This window comes from Botryllus schlosseri, chromosome 2 (genome assembly GCF_051294905.1).
Source record: "Botryllus schlosseri isolate E-star chromosome 2, Bs_hap1, whole genome shotgun sequence".
Taxonomy (NCBI): Eukaryota; Metazoa; Chordata; class Ascidiacea; order Stolidobranchia; family Styelidae; genus Botryllus; species Botryllus schlosseri.
The window spans coordinates 22394892-22411583 of record NC_137237.1 but is presented as its reverse complement, the minus strand read 5'-3'; the positions used below and the strand labels follow the sequence as shown (position 1 = coordinate 22411583).

General features: G+C 39.9%; 1 protein-coding gene across 1 annotated transcript; it reads right to left on the bottom strand.

Annotated features, from left to right (window-relative positions):
- Positions 1–1639: 1639 nt before the first annotated feature.
- On the bottom strand, positions 1640–12522 carry LOC145434188 (tripartite motif-containing protein 54-like). Its single transcript, XM_080311518.1, has 7 exons — positions 12017–12522; positions 8720–8913; positions 8558–8653; positions 6777–6929; positions 5676–5840; positions 3738–3878; positions 1640–2200 (listed from the first exon to the last, which is right to left on the bottom strand). Exons 1-7 carry the CDS (start codon positions 12051–12053, stop codon positions 2075–2077), a joined length of 912 nt encoding a protein of 303 aa, XP_080167644.1. The 5' UTR covers positions 12054–12522; the 3' UTR covers positions 1640–2074.
- Positions 12523–16692: the final 4170 nt, after the last annotated feature.

The window sequence follows — 16692 nt, the reverse complement described above, 5'->3', positions numbered from 1 at the left end:
AAGATGTATTTCTCCAAGTTCATCTAGTACGTTTGGGCGATGCCAACATCTTTTGACTAGATATCCTTTAGATACAATTCTAGCGTGAGGTCAATACACAGCATCATGCAACGAAGGAATTAATAACAATGACCCTGCTCAAAGATGTATAAATATAGGCGTTTTAACGCGTGCCCGGAAGTCACGAATACGCCTCGCCTCAATCAGCTCTATCGGTAAATGAAGTAGATTAAGATAATGCGCGAAAGTCAATCAATGGCTGCTCAATCCTGCTTAGTCTGCTGTACATGGACAGTGTCCAATGGAGGCCTCTTAGAGCCGAGGTTCTTAACCAGGGGTACGTGGACCCATTGGAGGTACGAAGCACCATTTCAGGGGTACGAGATGAATCGAGGAATAACGCTCTCCAGAGCCTAAAATTATTTTGCAAACTAACAAAACGTTGACTATTTTCTGGGCGATTTATTCAACTCGATATGTTTCATCGCGCTATTGGCGCGATTTCATGTCAATGGTATTTTTGATTTCAATATAGGTACCACCAGAACTTATGTTGAAAATGGCCATGGGGTACGAGAAATTTGATTGAAAGCGCAAGGGGTACGAGTGTTAAAATGCCAAGAAACACTGTCTTAGATAATGGATCACGTGAAGATAGTAGCCTAAGACTTTCTAGCATTTTATGCCTTGAATGCATACACAATTACACATAGGCCTATAAATGAAACAAAAGTTGTGATTTTAGATAAAATAAAACGAAAATGTTTGTAAATGAATTTTTATTTTAAGTACAACCCCCACCCGAGCCCGTATTTATCTACGTATATTCCATTAAGCCAGTGGTTCTCAATCTAAGCCAGTGAAACACTAACGCACTTAAATCAGTGTGTTCCACTTGGTTCGTCTTCATTGTTCTTGCTTTGCTGCATAATTTTGCTGTGCACACTGTGTATTGTATACCAGTACTATGCTCGGATGCTTACTGCTGATTTTCCATGACTTCTTTCTTTTGTTTATTTTTATGTCCATTGGTTAACTGTCATTATCGTTAGTATTGATCTTGCCATATTTACTCATTTATAACTCCGCTGGGTGGCGACTGAATCTAAGACCTACCGGTCCCCCGTCGTCTCCCAATCTATACCAATTTACATGTGTTTGTTGGTGAGATGAATAAAGCATACTGACTGACTGACTATCCTGTTCCCTTTCAGATACCATGCAGTTCAATGCGAGGTTTCATCTTGATATATGTCAACATCGTGCGGTCGAGACACAACAGCATGATACGAATTGCCTAATTACAAATGAGCTTACGAATATTGGAGAGGGAATTGGCATTTCAGAAAGACGGGACTACAAATTTTGAACGACACGACGTACCAGTACAATAATCGAATGTACTGATCGAGCCTAATTACCTCCAAGCGCTGAGAGACGGGAGTATCATCCCAAATCTCCAGGGAACCCCCGAGACTGGCTTTCGGAACCCCGATAGTGCTCCAAGGAAAACCGGTTAAGAAACACTGCATTAAGCCATTTAGCGAGGCCGCCAAATAAAGCATTGTATGTACAGTAACGAATTGAAAATTAAAAACTATAGCTGCGGCGCAGCAGTTTTCACAGGATCACCAAGAAATAACTATTTACTCATATATTTAATCGGCAGTACTGATGGATTTCCGAAAACTCAAGATTCATATCCGACACGAAACTGCGTTGGGCTGATCAGTGCGTATACGTAAACTCTCCAAATTCAACATTCAATTACCAAAGTATAAAGTGTATCACTTTGTGCAATATTGTTTTCCCCTCGCCATTCCCAAATATTCTCTACGCGAGCCCAATGGGGGTCATGGCCCCCGCTTTGGGAAGCTCTGCTCCAACAGATATTGGCGGCATTCAGACCATGTCCAGTCCATAGACAAGTTCATGCGTGCGGTACTGTTTCAAACCATAGCACTCATATTCTTAACTAAATGTCGATGAGAAGCAAGGTATATAGCTAGGGGGGTCGGCACATTGACGAAAGCACGACATTGGAGAACATCTTCAGTTGCGTCCGAAATTACATTCATGGAAATATTTTTGATATTTCCTCGACTTGATGAGATAGTCCACTCCCAGATAATTTCTTTAAAAATTCGGTAGGGCCGTCCGTCTCTAGAACGGCCGAGAACTTTTCAATCAGTTCTTTTGTCTGTAAGAAGAAATTTCTTCATCTTAAGACTATATCATCCTATCCGAGTCTGTGAAATAGAGTTTGGGCATCTACCTGCTACTCCAATATTAGACTACACTTCTAACTTGGAAGCTTCAATGCAGATGTTTAGTAATATTATATTACGCGACTATGGTGTCGTATGATTCGTATCGTGCATGAGGAAAAATTTCCGTCGGTCGAACGAAGGTAAACCCCATCTAGCCGCACGAAATTGTAGTTACTAATATATTGAATATAAACTGAAATGTAGTTTTTGATAGCCTAGACTCCATAGAGCAGGGTGTCAAGCTCAATTGGGGTCGCAGGTACGACTCCATCATTTTGATCGCTTGCGGGACGGGCCAGTCAATCAATGCCACAATGTTACCTCCAAATACATACCTTTGTATTTCTGTGGATTACTCCATTATCAAGCCATACATCAGGGGTGGTCAACCCGTTGCCCGCAGGTCACATGTGGCCCACGAGGTAATTTTGAAATTAAGGTATATTATCATACAGTGAATTACCCAGATCATTTTTGAACAACTTACAAGGCCAGCAAAATTGATTAGCCTGACTGTGAAATCCAGAATGTTGGTGACTAATCAGCTCCGACGCATTGGTTAATCCAGCAACCAGCCGCCTTTCTCGAGTAACTTCGTAAGTTACCGTAACGTAGAATATTTCGCAGCAGGTTTATTTAACATGAGAAATCTGCCTAGAATTGAATTCAGCAATATTCGCGATGATTAGAAAACTTGTCGTCGAACAGGCGACTTTGCGTGTTCGCGCGCTGAAAGGTCGTCGACGATGTGACCTTCGAACAGACTGATAGACCATTTGTCACTAAAACCTCCGATATTAATATGTCCATAGGCGCCGAATAGTCTTGTCCTTGCAAACTGAGCCGAGCGGTATACAGAGATGACCCACAATATACGCAAACCGAATTCACTTTAACCTTAAAAACAATTAGCACTTCGCGTGGCTAGGACATGGATGCACAATGTATATTCGTGACATAAATGTCATCGATTTTGCTGCGTAGTAAGATAAGTCTTGTTTTCACCGTTACCTAACCCCACCCATTCGCTCCTATCGCGCAATGGTTCGTAAATTGCATGCGGCCCTTTGGCCGAAAAGGTTGGCCACCCATGATATACATGATATATCCGAATTTAGTACATTGTTATTGATTTATTGCCATTGAGGTTGCTACGAATACGATTATGAGTCACAGCATAAAAAAGATCATTGAACTGCCGCGCTGAACCTACTCACCCTGAAAAAAGTGGGAGACTAATAAAATTTATTTATCGCGAGTCGCGACCAACATGTGAACATTTGATGGATAGACCAAATGGATTTGTAAGGACGGGAACCTTTTGAGTGAGTAGTAATATAGCAGAGTCATGACAAATAACTGCATTCGATACTTTAGCGACCGCGGGCAGTATGCTTAACACTCCTGCTCTTGAGAGTCTAGAGATAGATTCTAGAGCCTATACACTGAAAATCGTAGTCGACTAACTTGGTTATAGTGGTTTTTCAGGGATCGAATTTCTTCTTTTCTTTTTCTCTGTTTCTTAGCTGTTGCATTTTGAATGTCCTGATACATAGTTTTTCGGCGTATCTCGACTTGATTTGCCATTTCATCGCACTCCGCATCTACCTGTAGAACGCAAGTTATCCATGATTCATATGCATGCTATATATTTCCGTGTGAGATATATGGATGTGTGGGATATGATGTCGCGTTACTTTAATGATATCGGGATCGAAGATTTGGGACGAATTCAAATCGAATTCGCGAAGTTTGTTGAAATGAATTCTTGTTCAAAATGCGGACAGATTTCAATGATTGATTGAAATTTTAATGACCATTGAAGCAGTAATATTGAAAGTGTTGTCAAATATTTTACTCTATCCAACTCCAACATCGCGTTCTCCGTATTATAGCTATAGCATATGGTGAAGAATTGATAGGTTATCTATACGTGAGCCATTCCCTTTTAGTTTGCGCCGGCGTCATGTCCTGCTTCGACCTCATTGTCGGAGTAAGATGGCGCAAAGCGCTCGAGATGTATGATACAACTACTTTTCAAATTTTCATTTGTTGTAATAGATCGTATTCTAATTATTGTAATTAATCGTGAGTCCCGGGAGAGTAGGTAAGTTAAGGCTGTTAAGATAGGGTTTTGTGTACTTGTATTTGGCTTGCAGTTTACCATTTTCGTGACGTATCGTATCGTTACTCATTAAAGACTAGAGAAAATCCATAGAAAGTTGTGGTGCTGTTGGCCTGAACGTCGGCGTGGGCTGAACACTGAACACTGAACAGTCCCGAAACCTGTAAGCGTAACCCGGCATAATGTAATATGCCTGGAAAGGCAACAGCCCTTCTCCGAGGGCTACTCACTGTCTACGATCAGTCGCTTTTAATTCACAGAACGTTAGTAGTTCGGATGAAACTGTAAATTGCTAAGCTCGCGGGCCAGTTTAGTTGTAATCAATGACCTGATAGATTTACTGACTTACTTCAACATAATCACTCCATAACTTTAAATATACGCTTCCTTGTCAGTTCAAAATTCAAATTTCATATGGCAGAGTGCATTACAAGAGGGCCAAAGTAGCGAATGATTTGGACATGTTTTCATGGCAACTTCAAGCAACTACGCTTCAATATTAGAGTACTACACTTCTGAATGGGGCGTTTATCGCAGTTGGTAAAGCCATCGCCATCGACGCGACAGAGCCCGCGATTCCAGTATCGACAGCAGCACATTTCCAAGGGTCGGAGATTTATCTTGGCTCCTCCTTCCCAATGTATCATCGTTCTTATGGCGCCTTTACAAAAATGCTTATACTTCTAGCCTACTCTTCTTAAAATATTTTTCAGTTCTTCTTGTGTTTCAAGGTGGCTGTAGGCTACGAAATGTTCCAAGTCTTTCCAATTCGTTATTATCATGTATGAAGTTCTGAATAGATAAAAATATGAGTAACACGAACGACCGGATGATGTAATTAATACATATCGCAAACATTTGGCTGCATGACTTTAGAAGTATCGGTTTGCAGTCGAAGAGATAAAGCTTGATCATTCTGACTTCTGAAAAAATATGCGAGGGCATATGGACACTTTGTCGATATCAATGTCAGCATTCCGGTAAAAGCCTGTATTTTACTGAACTGCAGTTACTATGGGACAATCTCGTAGAAGTTGAGGAACATTATATCTCGAGGCAATCCTACAGTTCATGAGTCATACGCAAATTGCCTTTTGATTCGTGTTAAGTAGCGAACTTTAATATCAATGGATATTTCATTCGCAAAAGACATCGCTTCTTTGGCCATATGAGTTCGAGAGGATAACTTGCAAATCGTTGTGCGTTTGAAATATATCACAAATCAGCTAGATATCTAGTTTGGCTATTATATAACGACAAACTCATTGAACGGCACATACTTTCTTTTTCAAACGATCTGCCTTTGATTCAATCTTCGTCATAACTTCTTTAACGCTAAGGATGTTTCCACCGATCTCTTCCATCTTGCCAGTAAGAACTTCAGTGGCCTTTTCCAGCCTCTGTCGAACTTCTTTATATTTTTTGAATACCGTGAGTGGCGCCACCTGGTTAAAACATAATATTTATGTAAAGAGCATGGGAGGCGAAAGTGTACCAATACACTGACATAATGCCATCACAAAATATATGACATTGCTATATTTCATATAGACCGCTATAGTTTGGACCAGTATTAGATTTTTTCATGTAGTCCAGTGGTTCTCAACCTGGGGGCCGTGAAAGCATCTGAAGAGAGCGCGAAAAAGCGGTCAACTGAAAACATTTTCCGCGCTCTGCGCGATTCACCTCAAACTCACGCATTTTTCTCTATATATAGACCTAATTTCATATTTTTGAATTCTCTAATCAACAGCCATAACCTTCCATGCCATCAAACGATATGTTGGGACTGCTATCATCCCGGTTGGATTTTTTTATATGACGATAAGGGGGCGCGAGATTTTTCACCATCAAAAAGAGGGGCGTGTCTAAAAAAAGGTTGAGAACCCCTGATGTAGTCTATAGCCAATAAAATAAATAAACATTTGCAGTTTCCAAACCATGATTATGATTATATAACAATCATATCACAAAGCAATCGTTCGCTAATATATATGAGATTGTATTTTTCGGTATGTTGGAAATCTGCTCCAGCCTGTATTAATGCCCATAAGACGTATGTCGACAGCCAATGTCGGAGTTGCAGATCTCGTAGAATTCTGAACGTTTTGTAAATCCATCACACCGGAATAAACATGAGCTGTATATTACTATATCTAATATTGTAAATAAAACCGGTTGTGCCTCTCATATCAGTGGTCTGGTGCGCCATGGTCAGGAATAATGTATAACACATGATTGGACTAAAGAATATAAAAAAAGCATCGATGAATCAATTGCATACATGTGTCGCATGAAATTGAACATATATATTCCCGGAACAGAAGAAATTGGAAACTTTGCGTTAATCGAATATGGTCGCATTTCATTTTTCCACTCACTTTGTGATCCTTATGAGTATCCTCCAATGCACACAGTGGGCAAACCTTTTTGCCGCAGTCGTCGCACCACATAATTAGTTGCATATTGAATTGGTGATGGCGACTACAGTTGGTGTATTTCGCTTTACTCTCCAGTTTGAATCTCGTCACGGCCTAAAAGTTGGCGGGGAGTGTTAATTGAAAATCCGTTGAGTCCCCGTCATTGTATGATCCGTCCGCGATGCGATAATGGAATTATGTATAGCCTACCACAGTCGTAGTTATATGTCCTTTGATCGGTTCAAACTGATTAGATATAGCTGTAATTTTGCAATACGAGAGTATAAGTAGTATAGTCGATTGAAAACTTGACTTTACGACGTTATACGGCCAGGATAACAGTGTTGGGATGACTCGAGTCATGACTTGAATCGAGTCAGACTCGAGTCAACTTTTCGTTTGACTTGACTTGACTCGAGTCACTTTGCCCAAATGACTTGACTTGACTTGACTCGGCCCCTCAGAAATGTCGATTGACTCGTGACTCGAAGCAAAACTCACGAGTCAACTTCAAGTTATCAAGTAAACGGTGCCGATTAAATCGCTGTATCTCTTGTATGTTCGGATTGTTCGCGATAAGCCCGAGTCACTTGTGAGAGCAACCAGTCATTCACTGATAGTACGTTTCACTGATCCTGCATTGCTTCATCACAAATAAATTGACCGCAAACGAAATGATCACAGCTGATGTAGTCATGAATTAGTAGATTAAACTAATAGCAACGCGTCTCTGTTTTATAGACGTCTCGGTGCTTACATTGCGTAGTGCTGACCTTTACCAACCCTCTGGTATGTTTTATATCGAGCGAATACAATGTATGTGTTTATGCTCTCACGGGTGTGTAGATGGGTGGGTAGTGTACTATACGATATCAATTTGTTTCAACTTCTCGAGGCTTCGTATTCGATCCTCAATTTCGGATGATAATAACAGACTGTAGCATGTATAGCTTAACAGCAGTTACTCACGTATATTTTATTTGCCGTTCAACGTGTGCGTGAGTGATATAACGCCTTTTTGCATATATTCAACTTTATATTCGTTATTTGATTCAAGATAAATGGCGAATTAATCTGTTCTTCACGCAGTCAGCAAAATGTAATGACTATAAATCATCACTCGTACTTCTGAATAGTATATTCGTATTGAAATGAAACCGAATATTTTCGGCTGACACTCGTCACGGGTAATCGTCAGCAACTAGTAGAGAATTGGAAAGAACATTGTATATCAACAATCGTATCACAAAAATATGAGGTTACGATTGTTGATATACAATGCTATTTTAAATTCTCTAATAGTTGTTGACGGTTACCCCTGATGAGTGTCAGCCGAAAATATTCGGGCTCATTTCAATATGAATATATTATTCAATTATATATTGAAGTTCTGTACCTCCAAGAAGCTCTTCACTCATACTTCGAAAATTCAATATCACTTGAATTGTGACTTGACTCGTGACTTGACTTGACTTGACTTGACTTGAGTTACTTTCAAAAAACGAGTGACTTGACTTGACTCGAGTCACCTTCGAAAATCGATTGACTTCGAGATGTGCTATGACTCGAGATGACTCGTGACTCGAAGGTAGTGACTTGATCCCAACACTGCAAGAAAAGCCTCTCTCAAAGGTTAATCTGGATAATCGAGCCTATATAGTTATTGGTATCATTCCTCGTAAGAAGGTCAAAGTAACGAATTCAAAACTTAATATTTATTTCGAAACCGTAAATCAGTTTACCTGTTCGAGATTCACATTTCGTGGTAAACAGTCGACTCCCTCCGGTCCATATTTGATTATATTTCGACAAGTCGGGCAAATAAATCGGCTCCGTTGCTGTTGGATTAAATATTAAATATCTTTACATTATCAATAAGCCAGAAGGAATGACCAAGTCGTCACCTGCATCATTTTGTCCGATGACGAGATCAAGGACTGCGTGCAATCGCGACAGAATGTGTGGGAACAAGGAAGAAAGAGCGGCATGTCGTAAAGTTCAAAACAGTGCGGGCAGAGAAGTTCCGTTGGTATACCTATACTGTTCGAGTTGGAAAGATGATCTTCAGACTGCATCTCACAAGGTGGCTTCACATCAACTGTGAGAAAACATATTAATTACACCTAAATAAATATGTTCCGTTTCAACTTATAACGACTAATCATCTGGAATCATGGTTATCGAACCTATTGACATTATCGGGAGATATGACATTTATAACGCTGAGTTTGTTACCGTTAAGTTCATGAATCAACGTACTCGTATTGTAATCCATCGCGTAAGCTCATTCGTTAATTTAGCAAAACACCTTAGCCAATTATTTGTAATTTCAAATCCCATCTCGGAAATCGACTAATAATAAGATTTTGTGTGCTTAACTCATCGCGGTATCCTGATTAAATATGAACGATGAACCTCGTGCCTTTCCGTGGCAAAGCTCCTACGATATGATCCGATCATGAATTTACAAATGCTCGCGTAAGTTCTTAAGCACGCTGTCTTTTGTATATGCTGAGCGCCCAGAACATCATTACCACGTCATTCAGCACGTGGGTGAAATTCCTCTCGTTGCGGGTCATGTTTAAAAAGCGCTACGCCAAAGGTTGGAAAACTATGGCCTGAAACAGCTTTAAGTATCTCACACGAAAGCCTCAAGCAACAATATAATGTTACTCGATTAAACTTGTTTGTAATATATGTCATATTCTTAAAAGTAAAGCATAGTGTTCTTGACTCAGGCCAGTCGAAGTGAAATTTTTGGTTCTTGGTACAATAGCACGAATCACGGCGACCTCGTATAAGCTGTTTGGTTCCTAAACATTCCAATATACGCTAAAATGGAAATTTTTGACATCGTATCACGAATGGGATGTCATAATGGCAACTACCGGTAGCTGTTTAGCAAGCCAGAGCAAGTTATAAATGTGAATTTTATTATTACATTCCCTTGCAATTTGTCCTCGTCGAAATCGTTGGCAAAGCGAGGGACGATATTCATTTTATGGAATTATTGTAGCATTGGATTGTTCAGGTCGATACATTTGGTGGCGTTTAAAAAGTCAGCATGTAGGCCTACTTCAGCATTGAGGCCTGATTCGTCGGAAATCTAGTGTTGAAATAAGCAATATGAGGTCACGTGACGTCATAGGTTCACGTTCGCATAGAACCTTTCAAAAAGGTTCGCGTTGACACGAAACAAAACCTCTCAGGGGGTCGCACCATCCCAACGAGCATTCGGATGACTTGAATCAGAAATAGTCGACGTACACGACATGGAATGGTTGGAACCCTCGAAATCGTCGTTGTTACAACTATTATAACTCGTACAGTTATATATCATTGGAACGGAATGGATGTTCTGATGATAATGACCACAGACCATAATGATGCTCCATGACTATGGAGTACTGATCAAAAATATTTTGTGGTCCGTTAAGACCAGAGGTGGTCAAAGTAGTCGAGAAAGCTACTCAAGTACAAGTAGAAGTAGCGACGCAATAATCTACTCAAGTGCAAGTAGAAGTACTTCTTCCATAAGCAACCTAAAACTACTTGAAGTAGATGTAGAATTTGCTGAATTTAAATCTACTCAAGTAAGTAAGTAGTTTTGAATTACGGCCTTCAGTTCAGTCGAAGAGCAATACGGAGAAGTTGTATGGATACGATGTTAGCACTTTGCGCAATTTGTATACGATGATAAAAAATATGGCGTAACCTAAAAACGCCAGTGTAATTGTATTTTAGGAAAATAGACGGCGGTGCTACACTTGCTTTTAAACATAAATATGTATGTTCACGAGACAAAAGAACTGAAACTAATTGGAACTTTAAGTAATGATAATGCGAATTGAACGAGAAATACCAATACTACATCAGAAAGACATAAAATGTATCTTATGTTTTTTGTCGAGACATTATTAATGGTGGTCCGCTAAAACAGATCTAACGCTCAAAAAGTCAGAGCCCGCTCCTCCAGATTAGAACGCGCCATGGGCTTCTATAGATTACGATATGATGGGTGAATGCTAGATTGCAAAATGGGGTTTCAAACGTTATGATGGGCCATATATACAGTGATGAAATATGTCATATGGGTGACAATGCGGAGCAATGCAACCTAAATAATATTCACTGTCTCTATATCTACTTGATGTGAAGCTCGACGGGAATTATGGGTTTGACATAAATTTTCTTAAAATAGAAAGTTAGAACTCCGTGAAAACAGCCCGAGAATTCCCCAGTTTCTCTTTCTAATCGGGGGGGTGACACTACTTCTACTTGACAAACTAAAAATAGCGAAAAGTAAGTAAGTAGATTACAAAATAATATGAAGTACAAGTAGGAGTAGCGAAAATTTTTATCTACTTGAGTAAGTACCAGAAGTAGAGGAAAACTTCTTGAGTACTTCGAAAAAGTAAAAGTACTTCGTTACTGACCACCTCTGGTTAAGACGGGTCGGAAACCTTTTCCTTCAAAGAAGCCATATTGACCCTATGCTTAAAAACAATAACAACATGTTTTAAAACAAGGACCATTTTCGAAACATGTTTGTTGGAAATTCTGTTTTAAATGAAACCCTAATTTTCATCCTTCTCTTCGGATCTCGTGCTCTCGTCACTATATCGGCGATGGATATAGCTTCCTCAGTTTTAGGAATAGGTTGGAAAAATTTTAAAAAGCCAGCATCGCCGCATAATGCTCACATGCTCTGTAAGCACCTAATAAAACTAATCGCCTAAATGACCGAACTATTGACTTATATGCACAGTGAAACGAAAACTTCCACAAGTAACAGGAAATGCTGTACGCCCAACTGTATTTACGTGTCGTTTTCGCACATTTTGATCATGAACAAATATTAAAACGGTTGCGAATGTACCCAAACCTACATAATCAATCAATTTTTACAATTGCAACACTGGCTCAGTTTTATCGTGGAATTGAAAAAATAACTTGGCAACGATACACAATAGCCGGAAATTCCAGAATTGTCGTATTGCAAATCATCCTGTCCCTGGTGAGAATTTGAATTATAAAAGATATTTATGTCTTTCAATACTCCGGGGTCTATATTTCAATATTGCTCAAACTAAAGAAAAAAAACATTGTCACCATATAGGAACGGGAATGTGAACGCCCATTCAACCGGTTTTGGAAGTTGCAATATAATGGCTTCCTCTTCAACACGAATAATAACATACCCGAAGCGAGAAAGTCGTTTAGCAGCATATCGCTCATCCTTCTCCACAAGATTCCGTTTTCGGCGGCACGGAATTTCCTTTATGCGATTGTCATAGAGCTCGTATATAAAATCGAAAACTGACAGAGCTTCTAAAACACCCAAACAAGTCTCAAATCAACGATATTATCATTCTTGCAGAACCGGTTGAACGAATTTCTGATGACGGAGGGATCTTTAACTCGCGCACAGTTGGCGCAGAGATAACTTAATACCTATATTTTTCCATTGGTCTGGGACTTGCAATTAGCCTGATTGGAGGATAATGTATTTATCTAAACTGGTGCGATGATCTGATCACAAAATTTGCGATACAATCTCATGTAATCGCATTTTGTTCGCCTACTCGTCTGATTTTCTAGACTGACTATATATCTGCAGAGCTGTTGGTAGATCTATAGCTACATCGAAATAGTAAATATTAAGTTGAAGTACGATGACTCCCAATATCGTCTATTTTGCCTTGACTAGATGCGAATCAAAACATCCGACAAGGTCCTATATATCCACGCATCATATTTATTTGCCGCTGGCGATAACAAGTATATAACCTCTATCTCGTCAGACGGGTATCGATATGAGAACTTTTCAGACGAACGACTTCACAATGTCATACTATAAAACAGGAGTCGTCGACTCAAAATGTGTCGCGGACCACTTATCAAACTTCGTGGGCCACAAGATTGCAATATCGAGAAAAACTAGGCCACACTTTAAGCATCATTATTTCAGTGCAACGGTGTGCTCTCTAACATGGGCGACGGGCATAGTTATCACAAGAGAATTATTATTTTTATGTAGAAATACAAATATAACAAAAAGTATCATGATCATCAATTTCATTTTATTTTGAACTATGAGCTGCGTACGATGTCTGATAACATTTTTCAGTGACTAGGGAATCGATATTGCCGCTAGCGAGAAGCGGCACTAGCTAGCTGAAAGACTATCTCTTCGTAACAGTGTTGGGATGACTTGAGTCAAACTCGAGTCAACTTTGCGGTATAACTTTACTTTACTCGACGCTTCAGACAAGCGGATTGACTCGTGACTCCAAGCAAACTTTACGAGTCAATTTCAAGTCATCAAGTAAACGGTGTCGATTGAATAACCCCATCTTATGTATTTTCCGATTATTCGCGAGACGCCGCTGTCAGGTGTGAGAGCAACCAGTCATTCACTGATTGTACGTTTCACTAATCCTCGCCATGGTTACATCACAAATAAATTAACCGCAAACGAAACAATCGCATCTTTCGTTGTCGTCGTAGTAGTAGTAGTAGTAGATTAATCTAATAGAAGTAGCAACGTATCTTTATTCATTATACTGCTCAGTGCTCAGTGCTTACTGCTTACATGTCGCAGTGCTCAAATTTACCAACCCTCTTGTATAATTTACATCGAACGAATATAGTTTATGCGTTTATATTCTCACGGATGTGTATACAATGTACGTGTACGCATAGGCGCCGAGTTACGGGGTGGCGGGGTGGCGCAGCCACCCCATGTCAAATTTATGGGGTGGCGGCCACCCCATCCAATAAGAATAAACGCCAGCCGTCTGCGATTTCAAATCATCAGCGCTCTCAATTAGCCAGTCCGTGATAGCGCGTAAATGCTAACTATATTACCATTAACCGATAGGAGCGCGAATAATTGAATACGCAGCTTCGTTGGCGACAACGAACTAGTGCTTAAAACGCCCCAAATAAATTTTAATCCGTGATTAGTAATCACTAATCTGACAACCGAAGCAATCTCGTTTACAACGTCGATTTCAACACGCTTGCGCTGATAAACACCATCTTCTCTCTCGACCAGACGAGCGGATTCACGTTCTCCTTCTCTTAATTAAATTGTGTTTGCGCCCATATTCGTTTACAAAATAATTCTTGTGTTAGTTCCGTGATAGTTTCGTTAATTGGAGGCTTGGAGCGCGAAATAGGACACAGTGTGTTCGTGTATGCCTGCGAACTGAAAGTCATTCCTGCGCAAAGTGCGCATATTCATTACTCTAACAAGGCTTTGCCAACTTTTATCGGGAAATGCAACAATGCAGCTCAAACTTCGATATAATGAGCAAACAATTGTCGCGATGTCAGACTTGGAACCCCATTGTACTGTACGCAAGTTGAGGAATTAATGATTAGATGCAGGCTTTCTCGTTTGCTATCATCTGTAGGCTACTATAATTCTTGTCAGCTTTATACACTCGTATTCCCTCGATGTCACTTGTCAGTGTTTGATTTGTTATTAATGCGGCGCATTGTGCGGTGCACGGCGTTGAATTACGTTGTCAAAAATTGATGCAACACGAGATTCTCGGTGGCGCAAATTCTGCATTTATTCGATTAGTTTGAACGGGAACCTTCTATGTTTCAATAAACTTCATTGACTCTATCGAGCGCAACCATATCGCGGATCGAATTTAAAACCATTGGGATATGTGTTTCCATTGATTAGGTGGTCGCGGCATGCGCCCATATTGCTCTGCAAATAACACGTGGGGAATTAAAAGCGCACCATTTTGCGATCAAATTCGACTGGCTGATCCTGGGGCTTACGTATACAGGCCGTAGGCCCCGGGCTGATAGTAACCAGCGCGTTGTTGGCATAAAAACTCCAGGTACGTAGCCAGAGTCATTTATAACTAGAAATCCTCTCCTTTTGAAATACCAATTCACTAATTCGTATTATCGATGCTGCGTATTGCAAATTAGCGAGAATCATTTGTATGAGAAATGGGTCATCAATATCTCATATGGACTGTACACTTGTGCAGTGCAGTTGTGCACTATCGTCGGTGGTTTGATTTAGCGCGTCCGCATGCAGGCCTGCTACCGTACGCAGAAACACTTTCGACAAACAGTAACAATCTCGGAGCATCAGGGCTCTTCAAAAATGACTTTTTTTATCAAATCGTACTGGCTACTTGATAAAATTGTTAGGGTACCTAATTTAAGCCTACACACAAAATTTGGTTCAATTCCAGCCGGTAACCGCTTTGCTACAGGAGAAGATAGTTTATATTTATTAAATAAAAAAAACAATAAAAAATTTGAAAATTTTCTGTTCACCCCATGAAAGTGTTAGGCTGTCTATAGAAACGATCCTCACCAAATTTGGTTCAATTCCAACCAATGGAAGCGGAGTTATTGCCGTCGAAAAATTTTGATTTGAATAAAATAGTATTTCTGGTGAGCACAACTATAATAAATAAACAAAGAATCGGTCACCGTAAATATTATTTTATTCAAATCCAAATTTATCATATTCGTTGGGAGTTTGTTTAGTGAATCAGCCTTTGTCGCCCAAGCGCGCGAAGCGCGGGAAAATTATAGAATTCATGACTGAATCGGGCAGTCTGATCGGGAATTGCATATATATTGTTATCAATTTTTATCTTCTCTCTGCTCACGTAATCAGATTTTCCGGTAGAGCTGAGTGAGGTGTGTTTGAAAAGGTAGGACAACTCAATAATAATTAAACAACTTCGGGCGCATACCCGTTGGCAGGAACGAAACAGCACCTCGTCAGGCCCCCAAAAACGTGGGTCTTGGGCTCCCATAGGGTGATGAAACGACCCCTCCATCACGTTGTTCGCGTTTGTCACGAAATCATCTGTAGCCTACTGTATTGTGAGCCAGCGTGAAGCGCGAAAATTTTCCATAATTTATGATAAAATCGGTCAATCAGATCGGCGATTGCATATATATTATGGTAATTATGCTATCAATATATTTTCCTCTCTACTCACGTAATTAGATTTACCGGTAGAGCTGAGTGAAGTGTCTTGAAAACAGGAGGGCCCATAAATAATAATTAAACATCTTCGGGCGGGCGGACCCGTACATATGACTTCGTTACATGATGTTATTTCGTGACTTCCAGTCTGCTATATCAAAAAATATAGAATCGCCCAAACGTAGGCTTCTAAATTAAGAGAAGCACACGATTTCAAATTGGTATTTCTTCACTGGCATAAAATTTTTCCCAGCGGGATGGTATTCGTCTTGTGAGGTTCAGATTGCAAATATAGGAACATTCGGCGCCAGTCATTTAGGCGTCTATGGACAATTAAACCTATATGTATATTTTGTATATATAACGAAGTCTTCGGTCAGCATAAGGGCATAGACCAGTGCTTTTCAACCTTTTTGAGCTTCATTCGCACTTTTTTTGAAAAATAAATTTCATTCGCACACGCCTACCGAAAATTGCTCTACAAAAAGAAGATGAAGATGCATAAGAATATTCTATTCAGATGTGCAACATACCATATAGCTGTTACGCCGTTAAGTGTCTCATTAAGGCAACTCTTTTCACTTGTTTTGATTTCAACTATCTCACAAAAATCTGAATTTTTGTGGCGACTCGCAACCCGAGCCTCACCTATGAAAAGGAATTAATTTTTAGTATTAGAGTAGTATGCTTCGATTTTACGAGCACGTATGACATACAGAACGCGCGCACCACAATTCTACCAAACACAGCTCTGTAAAATATGTCTGACGCACGGGATTTCAAATTATGGTGAAGGAAATTTCTCTGCGTGTCGCATTTGTACTACTGTCTACTCAGATTGCAAGAACGGGACTATTCCGTGCCGACAACGGAGCATATCCATATCGAAAGGTT